Source organism: Esox lucius, chromosome 15 (genome assembly GCF_011004845.1).
Source record: "Esox lucius isolate fEsoLuc1 chromosome 15, fEsoLuc1.pri, whole genome shotgun sequence".
NCBI lineage: Eukaryota > Metazoa > Chordata > Actinopteri > Esociformes > Esocidae > Esox > Esox lucius.
Genome location: NC_047583.1, coordinates 13,504,932 through 13,529,074, shown reverse-complemented (window position 1 = coordinate 13,529,074; position 24,143 = coordinate 13,504,932). Strand labels below are relative to the sequence as shown.

The 24,143-nt window shown below is 41.5% G+C and overlaps 1 protein-coding gene across 1 annotated transcript in view; it reads right to left on the bottom strand.

Moving 5' to 3' along the window:
• LOC105015717 (ryanodine receptor 3) overlaps positions 1-24,143 on the bottom strand; it is a 113,040-nt gene that overhangs the window by 50,272 nt on the left and 38,625 nt on the right. The window contains exons 10-25 of the mRNA XM_020054320.2: positions 23,494-23,568; positions 22,720-22,876; positions 21,069-21,233; positions 20,496-20,617; positions 19,181-19,361; positions 17,208-17,343; positions 14,859-14,954; positions 14,250-14,368; positions 13,490-13,623; positions 13,096-13,334; positions 12,734-12,926; positions 11,425-11,641; positions 11,161-11,265; positions 1,363-1,466; positions 312-395; positions 8-167 (exon numbers count right to left, since the gene is read on the bottom strand). Coding sequence (XP_019909879.2) covers positions 8-167; positions 312-395; positions 1,363-1,466; positions 11,161-11,265; positions 11,425-11,641; positions 12,734-12,926; positions 13,096-13,334; positions 13,490-13,623; positions 14,250-14,368; positions 14,859-14,954; positions 17,208-17,343; positions 19,181-19,361; positions 20,496-20,617; positions 21,069-21,233; positions 22,720-22,876; positions 23,494-23,568 — 2,287 coding nt within the window. The remainder of the gene's footprint in view (positions 1-7; positions 168-311; positions 396-1,362; positions 1,467-11,160; positions 11,266-11,424; positions 11,642-12,733; positions 12,927-13,095; positions 13,335-13,489; positions 13,624-14,249; positions 14,369-14,858; positions 14,955-17,207; positions 17,344-19,180; positions 19,362-20,495; positions 20,618-21,068; positions 21,234-22,719; positions 22,877-23,493; positions 23,569-24,143) is intronic.

Genomic DNA, 24,143 nt, shown 5'->3' with positions numbered 1-24,143 from the left:
ACTTCACCTGCTGAATGCCATAGGTCCAACCTTGTTTGATCCTGTCTTTCGCCCACACATTGTGGGCATTCTCTGCCAGTTTATCTACCAGGAGCTCCTGACCTGGGGTCAGTTTCACATCAGACAACTCCAGTGGCGTGGGCTTGTAACCATTCGACATCATGTAGCTTAAATCGAAAAACAATACATTATTTAGATTAACGGCTGGACAAAAGACAGATGACGTAGTATTTCAAACCTTTCACTTTTACACATATTACTCTTGTGTCCATATTACATATATTCCATCGTCTGTTACTGTATGGCCTTACTTCTTTGGGAGTTTGATCTTCTTCAGGTCCTCTTCTGCATTGACATTTACTTGGACAACATGGCATCCTAATGCCAGCAGGGTTCTGTGAAGATATACACAGATTAACACTCTTCACTTGGGTACACTATCATCATATTTGCTTACAGAATTTTATTGCAATACAGAATTACAACTGAATCAATGTAGCCATATACAAACAGTAAGATTGTTAAATGCTACTATAAAACCATAGATCTTAAAGATGTAATACAGGTCTAATACAAAACATAGATATTCTTAAAGTTGTTATACAGGTCCAATGTAAAACCATAGACCTCCTATAGATGTAATATAGGCCTACTTTAAAACCATAGATATATTCTTAAAGAGGATATACAGGTCCAATACACAAACACAGATCATAATGATGTAATACAGGTCCAAAACACAACCACAGATCCTAAAAATTGTATACAGGTCCAAAACACAACCACAGATCTTAAAGATGTAATTCAGGTCCTGTATAAAACCAGTTATCTTGAAGATGTAATACAGGTCCACTATAAAACCATAGATCTCCTTAAAGATGCATTACAGGTCTACTATAAAACCATAGATCTCCTTGATTAGATACCGATCCAACATAAACCATATATATCTTCTTAAAAAGCTATTATGGGAGGAACATCACTGGAGACTGTATCAGTAGGATCTCACTACTTCGTCACTGTAGGATGAGATGTGATATGATGACAGAATGGCAGGGCTGCTCTCTAGAGGCCCACGCTGTCTGTCTGTTGTGTCACTGTCACTGTAGACGAACGTTAATCAAACCAGGTCTCAGTATAACACACACACACACTTCGGTCTCTTATAATGTTGTGTTTCTCAGCGTCTGGCGGTGGGCTGTCAGTGGATGAATCGCAGGGGTCCTGCTGTGGCAGCTTGATGAGGTAAGGGTCGCTATGGGGTCTCCTGTGCTAAAAACCCAGAAGGAGAGAGCTCTTTCCCTTGTCTTCCTTTCTCAGCAGGGCTAAGAAGCACTGGGTTAGTGGTAATACAGGACATACTTAAAGGTTTCCGTTGACATCTGCAGGTTATAATTCTTTTCGGTTTCAGGCAGCTTGGAAAAATCCACAAGGCATGGGTGCTGGCGTTTATTATCGTCCCGTATCTGAGAGAGACAGAAAGAACTGTTAATGTATGTATATAATGTACATGCTACCGTTCAAAAGTTTGGATTCACTTAGAAATGGCCCTGTTTTCATAAGAAAGCACACTTTTTTTTGTCCATTAAAATTGATCAGAATGTTGAATGTTGTCAATGTAGCTGGAAACAGCTTGATTTTAAATGGATTATATACGTAGGCGCACAGAGACCCATTATCAGCCACCACTCCTGTGTTCCAAAGGCACGTTGTGTTTGCTAATCCAAGTTTATAATTTTTAAAGCCTAATTGATCATTAGAAAACTGATTGTATTAGCACTGCTGAAAACTGTTGTGCTGATTAAAGAAGCATTGTAACTGGGCTTCTTCAGACTGGGCTTCTTTAGACCAGTATCTCCAGCATCAGCGTTTGTGTGTTCGATTATAGGCTAATAATGGCCAGAAACAAAGAACTTTCTTCTGAAACTTGTTAGGCAATTCTTTTTCCTGAGAAATTAAGACTAGTCCATGCGAGATATTGCCTAGAAACTGAAGAACTTGTACAACGATGTGTACTACTCCCTTCACAGAACATAGCAAACTGGCTCTAAATAGAAAAGAAAGAGAAGTGTACAACTGAGCAAGAAGACAAATAGAGTGTCTAGTTTGAGAAACAGATGCCTCATAGGCTCTCAACCAGCAGCTTTATAAAAAAATTAATATATATATATATTTCAAAAACAAGGACATTTGTAAGCAACCCCATACCTCTGAACGTTAGTGTACATAGATAGATAGATAGATAGATAGATAGATAGATAGATGGATAGATAGATAGATAGATAGATAGATAGATAGATAGATAGATAGATGGAAAATGTTGTTAATGGAATGTGTGTGTGTTGAAGAAGAGTCACAGAAATATTACAAAATCAAATACCTTATTATTAAATGAGACAACTATACAACACAATGGTGAGCACAACTGAAACCACAATCAAGGTTACTGTGAATCAAGGTTACAGGAGTGACATGGACTAGCCTGGCGGACATGTTGTGAATATAGAGAAGAAGCATGTTTTCTCTGGAGAAAGAGAGGCGAGTCTGGAATACCGATTAAGATATGTATTCTTGACTGCTTTGATCTACGCCAGATAAACCCCTTCGGATGGTCTCTGCAGCCAAGGCTATATCAGATCCATGTTGACCAAAAAAACATGCAGTGCCTTTGTTGTGCAGATATGTGGCTATTTTTTGATAAATGAACCCCAGACAGCTCTTTTGTAAACAGTATAAGAACTGTTCTGCAGCAGGAATGCTTTAACAAGCAGAGTTTCCTACAGTCACTTACAGTCCATTCACAGATGATTGTCCCAGAGGACAGAGAAACACTGTTAGCCTCCCTATGAGTCACATCTAGTTTAAGACTATTTTTATACTCTTAACGATCTACGCTAAAACCACCATTAACTCTATGCAAAAGCAATCCAGGCCTCAGATTATAAAATGTGTCTGGTAACTAATATCAATACTTTGAGACAAAGTGCTTCTCAAACCCATAGCAACACCAGCCAATAGAACTCACACCTTTTCTACTGTAGGACTTAGCTAATTATAGCTGACAAGTCACCTAATGAAAAACATCATGATGGAATACTTTATAGACAGACAGAAGGACAGAGAGACAGAAAAATAAATAGTTAGAGAGAGAGAGACAAATAAAAAGATAAGAGTCAGAGTGCGAGCAAGACAGATAGAGAAAAAAATTGATCATGTAAGAGAGAGACGGAAAGATAAATAGATGATGTCAGAGAGAGACAGACAGATAAATAAAGTCAGGAAGACAGTCAGATAAACAGATAGTTAAAGTGAGAGAGAACAAGACAGATAAATAAAGTCAGAAAGACAGACAGCACCTAGGCTGTCTCAACCACAGGCTGGGGGGCCTGCTTCTCCGTGTCAGCCATATGCAGGGAACACACTGATCTGCGGAGTGACTCAAGTAACAGATCTAAAAAGAAAGGGATGCAGCAGCTGACGCAGAATCATGGCTGCCGATAAAACGCACATCGTCTGACTAAGATTGGTGTAAGGTGACAAAGATTTGTGCTAGGCAGAGCATTTGCGACAAGCGATGAGAGAGCTGACGAAAGCCTTCCTTCTGATGACTCATCAGCTAAAATTATCCAGCTGGCTCTCCCTCTTCGTCAAGCACTGGGGCTGTGTTCTCTGGAGAGTGGAACACCAGCACTGTCCATGTGTGCATGGTGATCATCCTGGCAGTACAATGTCTCTCGTTAACACCAGATATAAGAGCCACCCTGCTGTGTCTGGGGTGCAGAATTATGTTTTAATGAATGAGCGAGAGCTTGACCCTGGTGTAATAAATGTCCTCATCCCAAATCAAAGGCTCTATTAAAATGTTAGAATTGAAGGAATGGCTGGCTGGCTGGCTGTTCTGTGGGTTGAGAAGTCTGTCACAGTGGAGTTTAAATTGGGATAGGGAGGAGGGAGGAACTGAAGGAATGAGACAATCATTCAGCATGGAGGAAGGATGGGGAACGGCATGGGATCTACACCACTGCAGATTTGTAACAGAGACAGAAGAGCTATGTGGCAGAATGTCTCTGGTATTAATAGTCTGCACCTTTAGTAAGGACAGCAGGGCACAACAGGTCACTTTGGCAATGATCTACTAACATGAAACCATGGAACACTCAACCAACCGTGAAATCACTTCATGAATTAGCATCCAGTTTAATTATCTGGAATTAAACTAGCAAGACGGAGGTAAAATGACCCTGAATAAGCCCATTCAATCAGTTACTCTACTGTTAGTGTCTGTTTTAGTTCCTTGTGACCTTGAACTGAAATGCAATTGTTCAAATATGTCACTGAGGTCTTTTGCCAGGTTAATTCATATAGGGTCTTCTTTGAAATACGGTAGTATTAGCGATGACAAAAAAGGGCATGCAGTTTGGTACAACTACAACTAATATGGTAGCATAATGACTTGAAATAGTTTTAACCATTATGATACCATTGTGCCATTAGTACAATTAGAAACATAGATAATGGGAAAAAACATGACAAATAATTTTCAGTAAATTAGGAATTTGCTGAATGGAGGACATCAATGCGAATATCTAAGATCAATAATCGTACACAGATAATTCCCTAAATATAATTCATGATTTAATCTCAATATTGTTTCTCTTAACACAAAGAGACCTGTTGGATTGAGCCACACCAAATGACAATTGTAAACCCCTATATTTACTGTATGATATATTATAAAACAATGTGATTAGCTTATCATTTTTATTCAGACCCATTAGAGTCACAAGAAATAAGATTATCTGCTAAATGAATTCAATAATAACAGTGTCCCACTTAAGAGGAAGCTAAGGGTCTTGTATAGCTCTCTAATCAATGATTGTCAAGATGTTAACACCCTTTCAAATTAAAGTGTCTCGATGACCATCTGTAGATACTCTATAGATATTTTACCAACAAACTATCTGCAGATATGCAAACTGCTTGGTAGGGCAAAGGTTAGTGTTAGTAGATAGTTACTGACAGTCAGTAGACTTTTGGGACTCGCCAAACAAAGTGTTAACATACAACAGAATAAATACTTACATTCACTATATAACATTCAAAATGATAGATATCTGTTAATGTAAGAACCCTCTGACACATCACCAGAGGGACAGGGCAGGTTGCTAGCAGTCATGTTGTGTGGATTTAAAAATGCATTGACATGGTGCCGACGTCAACGCCTACCAACCGCAATTCAAGAATGGACCTTTTAAACAATTACAAAGAATGCCCTGTTGTGCTCTTGGTTAAACGACTTGCATTGTAATTCATGACTGATTAAGTACACAAAAATGATGAGTCTTACACCGACGAACAAACTAAAATGCAGTGTCTTGAATGAGAGGTACAGCATAAGGAGCACAACAGGAGAAAAAAAGGGAGTATTATTCACTTACCCTCTGTTTGGTTTGAACCGCAAATTATAAAAGAGAAAGCAAAATGGTGTACAGACTTGTTTTGTTGCATTAATGATGGTAGAGGTTGCAAGATTAGGTTGGATTCAATGGATTTTACATACTGATTATATTGATAATTGGGTAACTATTTACTTTTAACTACATTTGGATTACATATTTATTACACATCTATACACATTTCATAAATGTGTTATGACAGATAAAAACACATTATTAAAGGTTCATTCAATATATCCATAGCATTTATTGCACATTCATGTCATGCTATTCAAGAGCTAATAGACAGGCCTGTTTTTTGTAGATACTTTCAAAAGATGGCCATTCTTAAAAGTGTGATTCGTCCACAAATTGTGTGAATAGCCAAACCACATTTAGAAAAAAAAACACTGACAAACAGTAAGTATCCTGTACTGCTCTACAAAGTAACTGAAACTTCATATTGGTCAAGAAAATAGCTTTTGTTACATTACATATATGCTTAGCATATGGACAAATATCCTGTTTCCCTATAGTGATGTGTTAAGGAGGAAATGGGGGTCAAGTTGGCAGTAGCAGATCCAGTGAAACCAAAGGAAATGCGGTATCTCCCACCACTCTGTTACTGCCTTTTCCCTTTGTTTTAGCAAGCTACAGGTTCTATGGTTTACCTTGGTGTTGTTGATGGGTCTTTCCTGGTACAGTTGTCAACATATATGAAACCGACAGCCACATACGAATAGTTTGTACCTGAAACGCAGTGTGGGTGCTTTCAACAGACAAGCTAATATGCTATTCTAGGTTACAGACCTTCTCCTTCTTATTGAGGTCAGTGGCGCATTAAGATCCTCAGGTGCATGTTGTCTTCCTGTGTTTCAACCCAACAAGGGAGTTTCAGCCACTGCTCATCAATCTCAAGTTGCTACTTGCTCTCTGGGTTATTAGGCTGGGTATCTGCATGCGCTTCATGTGACCACCGCTGACGTAACTTGTCCCAAAGCCGAGACTCAAGTCACATCAACCAGCAAGACAACTGGGATCTCAGGGCCGTATGTCCCTGGTCTGACCACTCAGTGTTTTCGGGGGCCTCTTAGAGGGCATTAAGGACCACTTTTAAATGCTTGGGTAGAGACTAGGCTCATGCAGAGCAGATAAAACCTGGCTGAGCACTTACATCTTGGGTAGCCTAGGGATAAATCCCACCGGATGTAATGTCTGTATTACGGCGTATGAAAGAAAGAAAACCCTGTCCGTTATATTTGAGATTATTAACCGCATGGTTCAAAACCTGAATGTGGATTGGCTTAAAGTGGCAGTAAATGTGACTTTACTGTTCTATTTGTGTTGTTAACCGGTGTATATTAGCAAAAGGTACCTCAGGGATGTGTGAAATATACCCAATACACCATGACTAAGGGCAGCCCTTAGTGTTTTGACCATAAACCACAATCTCCTGAGCAATATTGCTTAAACAGACATTTGAGAAAGCACATGGGGGAACCCTAAAATCAATACACAAGAAGAAAGAAAATCCACTAGATGTCCCACCTGCTCAGGAGGTGAAGATGAAAAGCCTGTCTGGCACAAAGACCCTCTCTGGTGGAAGACTTACTGTTCTACTGCTCAAGTCCACAATGGATTACCGTATGGACTGGAGCTCTGGGAGGGTAAGTCCCCACTCGTTCTACCACTGCTCGGATAACAATGATGTACCTATCTGCAATGTCAATCATGACAATGCGCAATTGTATACAAGCAAGTGGGTAAATCCCAAATGATCACTTTCCCCTCAGCTTTTCAACCATCATTTGCACTTAGGTTGCCTGATATACGGTGTCAGTACGTGATTCAAAAACTCAATATACTGTAAAATAATCACCTGAAGAGTGAAAGTTATGTTACGAGTTGAAAATATTGTGGGAAAGACCCTGTGAAAGGATACAGTGACTGGGGGCTGTTGAGCTAGTTTATAGGACTTGGCTCTTTGCTAATAGTTATGTTCTGTCTAAAAAGTCAAACTAAACAATTTCTGTTGAGTAAAGTGGTAAATTTGACCCTGCCCTTACATATCTAATATAACAGGCATACAGCCTACCACAGACGAGCAGCATGTTTTATGGGAACCCTATAAAGTCCTTCCTAACTACCAAGGCCACTACACACACTCTCAAGGTGCGGTCCCAACAACTGTCCTAACAGATTTTACATCAACCATCGTCTCTACTTCACTATTTTTATATACAGACATCAAACTGTGAGAAAACGTGCCATCCTGTCCATGCATCCTGTCTATACATCCTGTCCATGCATCCTGTCTATACATCCTGTCCATGCATCCTGTCCATACATCCTGTCTATACATCCTGTCCATACATCCTGTCTATACATCCTGTCCATGCATCCTGTCTATACATCCTGTCCATGCATCCTGTCCATACATCCTGTCTATACATCCTGTCCATACATCCTGTCTATACATCCTGTCCATGCATCCTGTCCATACATCCTGTCCATACATCTTTTGCATACATCCTGTCTATATATCCTGTCCATGCATCCTGTCCATACATCCTGTCCATACATCCTGTCTATATATCCTGTCCATACATCCTGTCCATGCATCCTGTCCATACATCCTGTCCATGCATCCTGTCCATACATCCTGTCCATACATCCTGTCTATACATCCTGTCCATGCATCCTGTCCATGCATCCTGTCTATACATCCTGTCCATGCATCCTGTCCATACATCCTGTCTATACATCCTGTCCATACATCCTGTCCATGCATCCTGTCCATGCATCCTGTCCATACATCCTGTCCATACATCTTTTGCATACATCCTGTCTATACATCCTGTCCATGCATCCTGTCCATACATCCTGTCCATACATCTTTTGCATACATCCTGTCTAAATATCCTGTCCATGCATCCTGTCCATACATCCTATCCATACATCCTGTCTATATATCCTGTCCATGCATCCTGTCCATGCATCCTGTCCATACATCCTGTCCATGCATCCTGTCCATACATCCTGTCCATGCATCCTGTCCATGCATCCTGTCCATACATCTTGTCCATGCATCCTGTCCATACATTTTGTCCATGCATCCTGTCCTTACATCCTGTCCATGCATCCTATCCATACATCCCGTCCATGCATCCTGTCCATACATCCTGTCCATACATCCTGTCTATACATCCTGTCCATACATTTTGTCCATGCATCCTGTCCATACATCTTGTCCATGCATCCTGTCCATACATCCTGTCCATACATCCTGTCCATACATCCTGTCCATGCATCCTGTACATACATCCTGTCCATACATCCTGTCCATGCATCCCAGGTGTGGATCCAAGTACAATGGACACTGTACAAGAACGTAGGGAGGTTGGAACATACATTGCACTTATTTGATGAAGACAGACAGATAGTGGAGGGGATGTGTTGAAGGTTTGGTCTAGTATAAATATGCTGTTTAAGATATTTGGGGAAGCACAAATACATCTGGAAAGAACAAGAAGAGAGAAATGCAAAGAAGGATGAACATCTAGGAAAGATCTTCAATATTTTGAGAATAAACAACAAGGAACGCTTCTCTGACTCCTGACATTATTATTCTGCAAAATAAAAAATGAGTGGGCTAAGTCCCCTTTTGCTTGATGCAGTACTTCAAATGCACTCGTCCCACATTGCAAACTGCTCCATTGCATTTGACATATTTGGTGAACATCAGGCTGTGGGACGCATGGATTGCATCGATACTCTGCTGCATGGTACATGGTATTTTATATAGTCACAATCTAACAGAAATAATCATGCAGCTTGGAGAGTTAATCTATCAGTTAGACGCAAATGTTCACCATGATCGTGATGCCAGACATGTTCCACGGGTTGGCAAAAGTATTCAGACGCCAGGTGTTTTAACGTCCTGAACTGTTTCATTGTAGATTAATGATGCATGTTCACTGATCAAACCAGCATAACATTAATAACACAAAACATTTCCCCCCCAAAATACAGCAAAGATTTCCCTCTCAGATGCTGAACATTCTTTTCATAACTGCCCAGATGTTTATTATGGATACAATCAACAATCAACGTTGATAGTGTACGTTTTGATTAAATGTATTAAGCTGTCAATGTGCTTGTTTATATCCCATCAACACATAGTTGAAAGCTACAGGTCAGCATCTTCTTCGGTGGTAGATCTACTTGTGTTTCTGGTGGCAGCTGGTCAGATTGCACTCCAGTGGAATTAATTGACATCCAACGCAATGCATATGGCTTGACAAATTTGGTGTGTCCCTGGTATCAGGTGTTATGCCTGATGTCCACCAAATGCATACGACTTTGATCGATTTTTAGTCCAGCATTGTCGAACATGCTTTGCAAGGCTGCAAAGCAGCACGGAGAAGAGCATTTTAGCTTCCCCTTATACCGGGAAAGTTTTGCTAGTATTGGATTATCCATCTGGTCTGTTGAAAATAATATAATTAGCTGGAAACTGGGAGCTGGGTTTTGGTTATTCTTAATTAGTTTTTGATTACTTAAAATATTAAGCAGATAGACTGTAAGCTAGCTGTAGTCTGTTTTTGTCTTCTATTAACTTCCGGTTACAATGGCATAAAAAGACGGAAGAGCTGAAATTATTGAATGCATGCAGTAATCCAAACACACTAAGGCCTAGTCACGCATTAAGTAAGACCACAACAGCTGTTCAAATCCCTGCGAGCCAGTAGGAGACTGCCAGGACTCTACTGTCAGTACAACTTTGTTTGTTTTGGTTTCTGATATTTGGTGAATATCTTTGCTGCGTGTTTGATTAAACACCCTTGAGCATCACACCTCCAAAAATCTCCTGTCGTTTCTCTGCCAACATTACAATACCCCAAAGGGAACTGAGCCGGATACACCAATTGAGCTACAAAGGATTTACCTGATTTCTGTGTTAGCAACATCAAATAATAATAAATAATAAAACCTAAATATTCTCTTAAAAACTATGGTATTCATACTATTTCACATTTAACAGACTTACAGTATGTATATAAATGGGGAAATAGAAAATATTCTACCTTGATTTGCCTAGAATTCACACATATCCTTTTATGTTGGTGGCACAGATGAGAGGGGTTAACTGAACAGTTTGGCAATAAAGGGCTTAACTACATACTGTATGAATAGGGAATTGGATTTGAATTTACCGTGACTACATGTAATTTATACACCAACCCTTCATTTGTGGGTTATAGTGGGGCAAATATTAGCATAGATTTAAAAATACTATTCACTAACAACAGTAGGGAAAAGCACACTCTTGAAAACCGCCATAAAATTAAGCTCCTGCTTAGCAAGACATGAAAGCGCTATAGATATGCTATGGATATATTGAGTTAACTTTCAATAAAACAGTTTGACCTGTTATAACAATATAACATGCCCGTGGAATGCTTGTAGATGTGTAACTAATGTGCAACACAGATCCATTCAAAGTAAATCATCACCAATAATTATTAAACATACACATTTGCAAGCTGGCATTAATTTCATAATAAAAGTTGATTCATATTAATGTTAATACTGGCTGAAACAATGGACCGATGACCCATTTATGAGATTTGTATTGCATATGCTAGTATGTATGTCAACAATAAATGGGTAAACCAGTGCTCTGTGAATCCCCTCTCTGCATCAGCATAAAGAGGTCCCTTACCTTCCCATAAGACCAGCCCAGCTCGATCTTGTTCATGCCCCAAAGCTCATGGATATTCTCAGCCAGTCTATCCCGGACTTTCTCAAGGTATGGCGGCATGACGATCTGAGGAACAAAATTAACATTTGAAAGATAAAAAAATACAGTTTCTCTTAGTAGACAGTGGATCATTCTGTGGATATTTCGGGAAAACCTCTGAGGCTGAGATCGTGCAACAGCCTTCAAAACATCCAGCGTAATCACTGTGAAATGAGCCTACGTTACCTGGCTGGTCTCTACAGGGGTGGGTATGAAGGAAGCCTGGGACATAAACTGAGTGGTCCCCAGCAGGTCTCGAACCCCGTCTATATCCCTCTTATACTCCTTCACCGGCTCCACCTTCATCTTCTCCTTGGGAAGCAAGGCCTCGTAACACGGGGCGTAGCCCGACGGAGGCAGGAACTTGAAGTCGCCGTGACGTCCCCCCAACAGGAAACGGACCCTAGACAGAGTCAGTGTGATGGGTTAGAAGAGGGGGAGGCAAGCAGAGCCCAGCCATAACCCAAACCCCAGCCCAGTGCTGACTAAGTGCTAGCCAAGCAGGGCACAGGAGAAACTAGGGCTAAACCCCACTCCGAGTACTAAGCGGCGTTTCAGTCCTCCTGGGCCCTGACCGTAACAGCAGCTGAAGTAATAGTTATGGTGACACAATAATTTCAGGTCTTTTCTGAGTGCCGTGCCCAAATCAATAATTAAGCATTGTATGTGCCTCAGTGACTATCTGTGCTGTAGCACAACAAGGCCTACTGCTCAGAGTACCAGAAATGCCCCCCAGGGTTCATTATGTACAGCGTCTGCTGTGGCCCACATTTCTCATGTGACATTGTGCGCATGTAAAAAATGCAGAAACGCTAGCAGAATTTCTAGAACATTTAAATTATGTTGATTTTGTAAAATTACCTGCAAATGAGATTGTGGAATTAAATATGAAGAGAACTGTCTGGAGCTGTCAATTGTCCCATCTCAGGGCACAGTAACGTCCATAATAGTAAAATGGCATTTTGATGCAAAAAACGATCATGAAATACCAGGAACATTACTGGGGCCATTTTACAGACACGTCAGGCACATCATCTGAGTTGGCCATGGCAACACAACTGTGTAACACACATAGCTAGGCCCATACCTTAGTTCCGATTCTATAATGAGTATTTATTCTTTTTTTCACAGACTGTCTTGTCAAGTTCTGGTAGTCGATAAACTCATCCAATCGCTTTTTCTGCTATAAAAGCAAAAATACGTCAAACTACAAATGCATTCCTGAACACATAACATAATACTGGAATACCTATGTTTTTTATAAGGTCAAACACTAAAAACAAGGTCTAACACAAAAGCAAGGTCTAACAACACTAAAAACAAGTTCTAACACTATAAGCAAGTTGTAACTCTAAAAGCAAGGTCTAACACTAATAACGAGGTCTAACTCTAGAAAAAAGAATGAATTTGTGGGAAGAATGGAAGCCATTTGAGAAAAATGGCCATGTATAGTATGTGTATACAGCTCGTGTTCATATCCTTTAATGACACATACTTGACCCCAGCGGAGAAGCTGACAACAGGGAAGAAGAGTCCATCGATGTTGAAGTTCTCGAACATGCCCTGGACGGGTTGTCCGTTGATCCTGAAGGAGATGCTGGGAGCTCCCAGATCCAGACAACAGCTCACCACGTCCTCTGAGGTCAGGATGTGCTGGTTAATGGAAGCCACCGCCCGGGAAATACGACCTGCAATAAACCACAGTCTAAGCTCCGAAAAACAAGACACACACAGCCACTGTGGCCCGAGAGTTTTGCCCCGCAGGGGAACATACTGTCTAGGAAGTGTGGCCCTCAGCTTAGAACACCTCTAATAAGGTACTATGTATAATTCAGGTAACGATCAAAACAAACTGACCTGACCAGAGATGAAGTCCATCAAAGCCATAGGAGTAGAGGTCATCCCCCACCCCGTTGCCACCCCAGCCTTCCCCCCCACCAGGGTAAGGGGCATAACCCTTATGGGCCCAGCCAACGCGCAGGTGAGATGGGTCGGCGGTCAAGAAGTGGTCCACATGGTCAATCATCAGCTCGTAGTACCACTTCTTATACTGTGCCGAGCCCTCACTCACCCCCAGGAAGATGTTGGGCCTCATGCTGCCAAGGGTAATCAGAGATGAGTATTAATCACAGCTTTGGGATCAGTGTTGTTTTACGAAACTCACAAAATCCGATCAAACAAACACAGCAAGGAGAGGGCTATCCAACGTCTATCAGACCCAATTCATCAGCAGAAGCCAGTGGCTTTTTACCTTTGAACGTCATTGACCAATCGGGTTTGGAGAAGAAGATCTCTTTTGGGGAGCAGGTGATCGCAGATGAGGTTCTGATTGGCTCTCACAGCCACCCCATTACAGACACAGAGGGAGCAGAGCACATCCAGAATCTGCCGGTTGGAAATAGAGATATGACAGCTCCCTGATCACTGAGTACACTGTGAGCAGTTCACCTGTACCATTCAGCCCCTACCAACACATTTGCCCTCCTTCCTCATGTTTCTATTAGAGGGAGAATGTTTTCATGCAGCTATCAATGCAGCCAGCAATAATTACTGAGTGACGCTAATGGAGGCGGAGCCCCATCCAGTAATATCCTTTTGATGCATTTGGGCTGACCCTGGCTTTACAAAGCAAAGGAATTAAATGGCCAGGGAATGGCAGCCAAGGGCCCCAGGCCAAGACCTGTGCTTTATTATCAGCTGCTTCATGATGGGCTACAGCCAAATGACACATCCACTGTGATTTATGACAAAAGAGATGGCAGCCCTGCTCGAGATCTTATTTAAATGAGGACATATTGACACAAAATGTCTATTCACATCACAGCCAAATGCACCAGCCCAAAAAGAGCTCAATGAGCGATTCCTGCCCTGTCAGGACTGGGTTTACTAAAACAATGCAAGTCCACATGTGAATGACTGTGACTGACATGTAACTGTGGTCACACTGTTGTAATGGACAAATGGTATCAAATTTTTTTTTATCCAGCTTCTCTTCTCCTGTTTCAGCTCACCTTGTGGTTACGTCCATGTTTGTAGAGCAGGGAGATGATGGACTTGATGTGTCCTCTCTGGATGATATTTAAAGCCTCTGGGCTCTCAATTAGGATGCAGTGGAGAACCTCCAGTATGCCTGCCATGCAAACGTTAACGTTCCACAGAGGACAAGGGGAGAAGACACAGGGAGGCAATCCACAGAGGACAAGGAAACAAGACAGAAAAGCTCCTGAGCACAAACAGAGGTTAAGACGAGACATGCATTCCTTAAATCCACCTAGGACTAGATGAACCATGTCATAATCAAATTATACTGCAAATTATTATAAAATAATATGTATTACAGTTTACTGTATTATCATTATACTTTAATGTACATTTTCTGTATATCATAAAAATTTTTATCTGATATTTATTTTATGTATTAAATGTTATAATTTTTTATTATTTTATTTTTCATGCACTTTGAGATTATTCCTCTATAATGAAAAGCACTTTACAAATGCAATTAATTACTGTGTTTTGTGTTATGTCTGAGGTTAACATTATTGTACACTGCCACACGTCACCTTTTAAATCTAGTCTAGTCAGCATTCTAACTTTAAACTATGTTTTCATCATAGTACCTGAGGAGGACTCCAGTCTCTCCAGCTTGCTGACCAGCCAGTCAAGATTGTTGGAGAACTGGGTACAGTTGTTTCTGTTACCTCGGATCAGTGCCGCTACAAGTACACATGGTTAAGAAGGTCACAGGTCAAAGGGAGGAGACATTACAGACATGTTTCATATCCAATTAGTTTGAGGATATGCAAATTGCTCAGAGTATATTGGTCCAACAGTTTGGCAAACACACAAGTATAAAGTAAAACCCTCTCTATCTTATCGATCTTTTACAACAACCAATGACACCAATGTCAACAGAAGGACACATTACATACAACTTGGATAGCGACAAAATGAGAAGATTCATTGGAACAGAAATGGCTTCATAACAACCTGGTACATATTAATTAAGCAGAGTACAGAGGGAAGGCGTGACATCGGGTGGACAGGAGAAACCTCCTAGACAGAAATGACAGGGTCACCCGGGACAGACAGACAGAGAAGAGGAGGCCTAGCTCCCAGATTCATTTAGCAGGTGTGTGGAGGAGGGGGAACGTGGTCGGCACACTAATGCTCTCCATAAGGAGAAAACATCATGTAAACACACTGTGAAAGACACACTTAGAGGGGAACCCAAGGGCTTACATATTGATGCTGACACTAGAAATGGGAAGCTTCTGAGAGAAGAGTGACTAATGTAACTGCTCTGTAAAGGTGGACTGGTCTCTGATTCTGGAAGGTTGGGGTCTAGCATAGTTAAGGTGGGACATGGATAACAGTGACCCAGCAACCAAATACACTGATAAGAATGAATGGCATGTCTCTACAGACAGCAGCATAATGTTAGCAAACACCAGGCCAGGTTTCAATTGGACCATCAATAGCTCTGTAAATGCCAGATCAGCACAGCCAAATTATCCCACTGGGCTTTATTAGCAGGCTACCATGAAGATGTGTGTGTGTGTGTGTGTGTGTGTGTCTGTGTGTGAAGTGTTATGTTAGCATTTTGTCCTAACCAACTCATTTAGTTGAATGGCCAATCTCCAGGGACCGTCTACCCTTTATCGTTCAACGTTGCACATTCTAAAGTTAGCTAGCACCAACCATAGTCCAGTGCTAGATAGCCCAGATCCAGAGCATGGTTGGCATCATTTTTCAATTCTAGACCCAGAAAGTTAGTGCAAAAAAGCCATTGGAAAACGGTGAAGAATAATCGATATAACTTACTGTCACATCGACAACTGCACTTTCTCTTTATTTGTAAATGGTTGTCATTTCATAAGTACAACTTCATCCATCTAAGGACAAAAACCGTACAAAAACAAAATACTTCAATCTCCATAAAATAATTACTTGCTATGACAAATAAAAAATTGTTGTTACGTATACAGGCCACACACTGTACTCAACAGTAACTCTTCATTTATGGGGTTAAGTAGCAGTTATGTAGCAGCAGTTAAGTTTTACAGAAGATAGCTAGTAATATTCAGATATTACTGTCATGCTAACATTCACTCCCCTTCATACGGAGATTAAAGTTGGACCCTTGTTGAATAGTGCTTCAGAGAGTTAAGGGATACTGAGGGCCCATACTGAGGGCCCATACTGAGGGCCCATACCACCGAAACCACCACGATAACACCAGCCCAGATGACACTGCCACCCTAGCAGAGCAGTTTGTTGTCCCCGCTCCTTCTGTTGAATGAGTAAATAAAAAGCCCTAGAGGGCCCTGAACTCCTGTCACGTGTCCCTTCCCTGTGCCTCGCCCATTATAGGTTGTGATGGCTCCCATGCCGCTCATTCAGGTGCCACTGACTTGACAGTCAGACTATTCGTTATTTCTGTGCATTTCTAGTAAGGCCGGGGCATCATATGTGGGGGACAACACAAATGATGCTTTGTTGGGTATAGATAACACATATCTGAACATAATAATATCTATTACAGTTATTTTCCCATGAGTTTTAGTGATTTTCTGAGAATCTCAAAGCCCTTCAAGACAAAAAACGACCGACCAATACAGCATGAGCGGTCAGCCAACTGAGGCCATATCTATGGATGTTGGCATTTTCAAAGATGGAGAGGATTAGGTCATGGCTGGTGCAGAGAGAAGTGGGCAGCAGCTGGAGAAATATAACCACTCTCAAATCCATAGAGAAATGGACAGAATGACCAATCAATCTAAGCCTGGGGCTAAAACCAATGCAGTGTACAAACGCTTTAAAAACTATTCAAAATGAATGTGTGCATGGTAGTCTGACCATCATCAACTGTTATACTCCCACGACATCCTCTCTGTGACAGGGAATGTGACTGTCGCGGCGTTGGTTTGAGGACTGTGTAAGACCGCGTCACTACTATATTGTCTTACCTAGTAGCTCATACAGAAGATTGAGGATGTCCTTCCAGGACGCTCCAGCCTCCGCCCCAGCACACTCCCCGAAGTGGGCGGCACTGTTGTACACGTTGAGGCGGTCGATGCAGCAGGACACCAGAGTTAGCATGCCCTGAAACAGACACACTCTTTCAACGTTCTGGCAGGCCTGCCGCGCCGATGAGATCCGACCCCCTCTCAGGCTCACTTAGAGCACAGACACCTTTTTTTTTTGGAAAGCTTTTCCGTTAATGTCTTGTGTTAGTATTGTTTCATCTTAGTTCTTTTTATTGTAAGTCCTGTGCCTGTCCAGCCTTCTACCAACAACCTTATACACGCTCCTTCACTCTGAGATTCTCATCCATTCATAATTTTTAGAAGTCCCTAATCTCTCTTGTGCCTTCATGCCTTGGTGATTAATATAAGACAGAAACAGTGATCAGATACTCTAAGAGGCAGGCCCAACTCTGAGTAAGGTAAATTGCAGATGATTTATAACTGCATGAAATGCCTGTCAGCTGTCAATAAAGAAACATTTAACTGTAATGTTCATGGGAGGGTGGAATGAAAATTAACGATGACCGGATATTAATTACTTATTGAAGCATTCCAAGGGCAGTATCAGTGTAGATGCCGGATACAGTGTTGGACTCAGCTATTTTACATGAATGAATTTTCTGACATATTTCTTGAGGACACAGTGAACCACTATGGTAAAATGTAATCTGCAGCAGCTTTCGCTTGAGTAAGAAGAGCAGTTGACTTTGAGTGTTTCACATCATAGTCACAAGGGAAGGCAGTCGACAACTTAAAATTGATGAGAGCAATTTTGGGCCGAGAGGCTAATCAAAAGGCTCACTGCGTTGCCACTACTGAAAAACTGCTGACTGTTATGCTTTAAAGGCAATCATGAAGGTGGTGAATGACCTTAGGATTAATTCTTAAAAGCTCTCTAAACTTGGTACTTCAGGATTTGCTTGGAGCCTACTATATATCATTTTGTCCTCCAGGACAGACAACACAATCGGCTTGGCCTTTGAGGTATATATCTGAATTAGTGCATAAGCTACTTTGTTGCTCTGGGTAACCATATTTGCAAGGAAAATAGAGATCTCATGTGGCGTTCCTCAAGGTTATATGTTGGGTCCTGTACTGTTTGTTCGTACATTATACCTCACTGCAGCATTGATATAAAGCATGGTTTGAATTTTCAAAGCTATGCATGAAATTACAAAACGGTTTATCTGTCCTCAGATGATCTTAACCCTACTAAAATCTATTTCTAAATGTATCAACTGAATAAATATGATAAATATGAATGACATAACATTTCTTGCAACTAAACAAATAAAAACAGAGGATTTGGTTATTGGTGCGAATGCCCAAAGAGAGAAACGTACTACACATTTGCATTCTCTATACATTCTCTAACCCACCAGGTTTAAATACAAAACATTTGTGTAATTTAAGACTCCGACCTCCAACAGTTTTGAGAACCAAATCCGAATCAACCATTTATCACATCAGTAAAAAGACATGAGCAAATTACAATTAGTTCAGAATGCAGGCAAATATAAGGGCTCTAGAATCTATTGACATTTTCAAGATTGTTTTTCCCTGGTTTTCTTCATTCTTACAGATTGAATTGGACTCTCAACCATTGTTGTTTTCATTAAATAGTTATTTCGTTATTATTATTACTGCTATCTAAATTCTGTAATCTTTTTTTCACTTTCTCTTTTCACTTTTAAAGCACAGCAGAATGCAGTATATAATGTTTGATTTAAGTTGAATAATCTGAGAGGCACTGACATGAAACTATTCCTTCTTTTAAAAACAACACATTGGTAACATTGCATTTATTTTCAGCTCCAGCAGTGCCCACCTACAAAACATGTCTTAATCACAACTGAAACCGTTGATCTTGCTGCTGGATTGTGACATGACACTTCCTCAGTGGATGAACTCACTTCCTGTTTGAAGAGGTTCTGTCGATTCTTGAGCGAGCGCAGCATGATCTGTTTCTCCTCGTGCTCTAGCTCAGCGTCAGGCAGCTGGAAGTAGGTGATGAGGTCGTTGAGGGTCTGGAGGACCTCCTCGATGGGCAGGGCTACTGATGCACGGTTCTTGCCTCCCAGAGAGTCCAGGTCTCTGGAACAGGTCAATAAAGGATCTTCACCACATTACATTTTAAAAGTGCTCCATTTTGTAATTGAAATAGATCGCAATCAAAAAAGGGAATATATATATAATATATATATGTCAGCTTAGGTTTCATAGGGACGGCATTTACATTTCATAAACACACTAGACCCCGGTATTGGAATATGACTCAATGAGTGACTGCCATAGTGAACATAATGTGTCCATTGAGGTTCATCCATGCTGAAATGTTTTTTTCTGTTTGTGAGCTAAAAACAGATCCTGTTCTGTCACACAGTGGAAGAGGCTGCTGAAGAGAGGTACAGCTCAGCGGGGCAGTCTGGGTCTGGACAGTGGTAAAAGACTGAGGCTGTAGAGGGGTTTGGGTTTGAGACAGTCACGGGCCACTTTAATAGTGGCCTTTTGAGACTTAAAACATCTGCTCATACTCTGCACAGCCCTCTGGTTCTTGACTGGCTGTGTGCGGCCTCACCGCTTCAGATGTTTACTGTCATGTACAGTCACGGATGACTGGGTTATTGAGCCAGGCATGCAGGATAACGTCTGGGGCAATACGATCCATAGAGCTACTGACATGCCATAAGATGAACTACAGGGCATGTTACACTACATGAAGTGCTGAATATATTTTGGGTTTTGTGGTTTAGTGGTTATGTGCCTTAGTAGTTGTGTAGTGGTGGTAATGGTAGTGTATCGGTAATGGTTGCGTAGTAGTGATGGTAGTGGTACTGTAGTGGTGATGTAATGGTTGCGTAGTACTGATGCTAGTGGCACAGTGTAGTTGATGTAGTGGTTGTGTAGTAGTGGTGGTAGTGGTACTGTAGTGGTGATGTAATGGTTATGTAGTAGTGGTGGTAGTGGCACTGTGTAGTTGATGTAGTGGTTGTGTAGTAGTGATGGTAGTGGTACTGTAGTGGTGATGTAATGGTTGCGTAGTACTGATGCTAGTGGCACAGTGTAGTTGATGTAGTGGTTGTGTAGTAGTGGTGGTAGTGGTACTGTAGTGGTGATGTAATGGTTATGTAGTAGTGGTGGTAGTGGCACTGTGTAGTTGATGTAGTGGTTGTGTAGTAGTGGTGTAGTGGAGGTGTAGCGGGGGTCTATTGGTGGTTGGGGTTGTACCTGATGAAGTGGCTGAAGAGGCGAGTAGTGTTTCGGATTATGCGAGCAGCACGAGACTCTTCATGCTGACACCGCTGCAGGGTCAACCCATCATCCATGTGACCCTCAGAGTGGAGGCAGGCCTGGCGGACACAGAGATGGGGGGAGAGAGAGAAACGGCAGGAGTAAAACGAGGGCAAAAAAGGAAAGAGGGATTGAGAGACCACAGAGAGCACCCTCCAGGTAAGACCATGATGAGCATGGCTGTAATTAGCTGGGGATGATATTGCAGGCTGTTGGGCTGTATTTCTGTGCAGCTAAGGGGCTGACATATGCATTCCTCATGTCATTACACCAAGAAGATTTGGGTCAGAGTGTTATTCAGAGTGTTATTTATCTCAATATTATCAGCTAGCTGATATGCCATATGGATATTCTTAGGTCCTCTATCCCACTATATTTATCGTATTTCTTGTGGTCATATGGTCAATAGTTATTTCAATGGAATGCATTTTTATTACTGCTTAGTGTAATAGTCACACAATAACAGTTCTCATTTGATAGTCAGTTAATTGCTCTGGCTAGATGTCTCACCCGTCTCTTTAAGGGGCCCAAGCGAGAAGATTTTACATCAGGTGCCTGGTAGGAGAGCCAGAGTCCTGTGGCCACATGCATGACGAAACAGATTGAGTCCCCATACTTAATCTCTGCCACTCCCATGCCCTCGATGTCCCGCTTCGGGCTGGACTCCAGCTTCTCCTGGAAGAGGGGAATGAACCACAACACATCAAGATATCCCACTCCGTTTAAATGAGACTTTAATGAAAGCCTCACAGCAAGGCTCCAAAAAATGAATACAGCTCAATTCAACACATTTGATTATGCTAAGCAGGGAGACTTTGATCAGAGAAAACCAATTTAAAAGCTGCTGACAGTGGTGGACCAGGTTGGTCAATGACCTCTTCCTATAATACAAATTATGGCAAGGCTGTTCGAGAAAGGAGGAAGACATACAGGAAGAGGCATACAGTACAGTATGTCCAGCCCACAGCATTTCAAAAAGCAAACACGGTCAATGGAGGATTGCCACAGCGCATGTAAGGCCTCGTGAAACACTACGCATCCATGGCCCATTAACAACAGACAATAGAAACACATGTACAATTTACAATGTATTAAACTTGTACTAAACTATCAGTAAAATGGTGGGTAACACCACGCTATTGATCCATCGTGAGGAGCTCAATAATTGCTTCTAATCACTAGCTACGTTTGAAAGCACCATTACCAAGAAAAAGCCTTAATATACTCCAGTCTGGATTTGGATGGAGGCACAAGTCAATACATTCACAGGGAACAACTTCAGCTATATTAACCTTAATGGCATGGCTAGCATGTGCGTAATAACTCCTGTATTCTCCATTGTCCTTGAAATAAATTGACATTTACCAGTTCAAGGAGAGTGGGAGCAATTATTATTAATTATTATTATGATTAATTAATTGTTCCTAGGAATATAATACTCCACAGTTTTTCTTTGAGTTGCTGAGTGCTTGACTGTGAGCATAGGAAAAGACTGAGAAGTGTCTGAGTGTGTGTGTGTCTGACTGAACTATGTATAAAGGGGAGAAAGACATTTATTTCCTGTCCCCAATTTGAAAAAGTAAATTTTCTGGCATAAGTATTATGTTTATGGCAAAAGATACAAGTTAGGGTATATGTTTAAGGTATTAGGGTTTGGGTTATACATTAGGGTTATATTAAGATTTAGGTTAAGTAAAAGTAGGATATTTTTTGTGTGTGTGTGTGCTTGTTTTTGTTAAAATCTTTCCTTACAAATATGGTTACCCATTTTGTCCCCATAACTATAGTAAAACCTGAAAAACATTACACGTGGGGTCGTTTTCTAGGGCCCCATGAGGGGAAAGTCTATTCCCGGCTCAGGGTTTAGGTTTTAAGGTCAAAATTACAATTCATTTTAGAGTTAGAATTTAGGGTTCTTTAAGGTCCAGGCGTTGTTGATCAAGTTTAGGGTTAAGTTTAGGCATTTAGAGATTAGTTTAGATTAGGGTTATGTTAAGGTCTAGGGTTAGGGTTAGGGTTTGGGTTAAGATTAGGGCAAGGGAGCATGCAATTTAGTTTTTCAGGGCCCCATGAGGACATAAAAACAAACGTGTATGTGTTTGTGTGTGTGTGTGTGTGTGTGTTATGAGAGAAAGGCAGAAAGCTGGCCCAGAGCTCTGACCTTGGAGGCTCTAAAGCAGAAGGAGGTGGATGCTGTGTCAGATTTCTCCCGGTCCTGCAGTACCACTCCCGTTTCCTCCGTCAGGGCCAGGTAGTGACCAGTGGTGAGGTGACGGAGACGAAAGGGCTGCCCCCAGCGAATGTGACTCCCACTCCAGCTGTTAAAGGGTACACACACACACACACACACACACACACAAATAATTGCATCAAAAACAACAACCTGTTAGCTCCAAGAAACCTCCTATCTTCTAATGTCCCAGGGCCAAAATGGTTAGAACAAAAATATTGCCCCGTGCCAAGAACCCTAACTGCTCTTTTAAGTCTGCTAAATGAGTAAAATGTAAACGTAACTGGATTCTTTAATTCACAAAATGATGAACTATCTGTTGTTGATTAGCCGGTTCCAGGCCATGTATACCCAGTGAATGACTGAAAACTGCTTGAATAACTAGGCAGGTAATGCTAGTTTGTATGATCAGACATTGTTGTTCACAAGAAAAGAAAATGGGGTCAAAACCATAGCGGATGACACACGGATGACACACGGATGACACATAACAGGCCAGGCAGTTCATGACATATCTAAGTGGAAAACCACAGACATTTAATCTTTAAGATAGCCTACAAACAGTTGGTATCAAAATCTCCAAATGACCCAAAGCATCTTGAAACATCAAAGTGAGTCGGAGCAAAGAGGTGGGAGGAGGGGGGAGGGAGGGAGGATGAGAGTACAGCTAGAGAAGGAGGACAAGATAAAAACAGCTAAACCCACCTGATTCTAAGAGGCTCCAGCCTCCACAGAGACCTGGCCTTGGCTCCTGCATTGCCCGTCTCATAGTTCACTATCCTGGGGACACAAGAGGAGCATGATCCTGACGCCATGGGTGTGTAAAAGTCGCATGTTTTAATGTCATAATGTCATGTCATAATGGTTTTGCAGTCATATTTTATGAATACCGTCTACATTCCTATCTGTCATGGTGATACCGGCTCAGACTGGAACCTCAGATGAACTTCACAGCACTTCCCCTCCCTGCCAGAGAGCCCATCCTTCACCCAGGACACCCAGTACCCCACTGAGACCAAAAACAACACTGTCTATCACTGATATTGTTGACTCGTTCCAAAGATTTTATGGCCCTCCGCGACAGTTTGGACTATTGATGGAACTCCTACGAAATGTCAAAGACTAAAGGCAAAGCCAATCCAGACAACCAATATGTACTCCTCATCTTCTTATTGCCACAATCCGCATCCTAATAATAAAACTCTTTGATTGGTGAAGATGATGAAGGGTCCTCTCTCGCGTCTTTACAGGCTGCCTATATTAACGTGGAAGCCAGATAGGCTGCAGCAACCGTTAACATCCAAAAGGACTCTCCCCCTCCTGCACATCACAAGTGTGCTACTCTGTTGTACTTC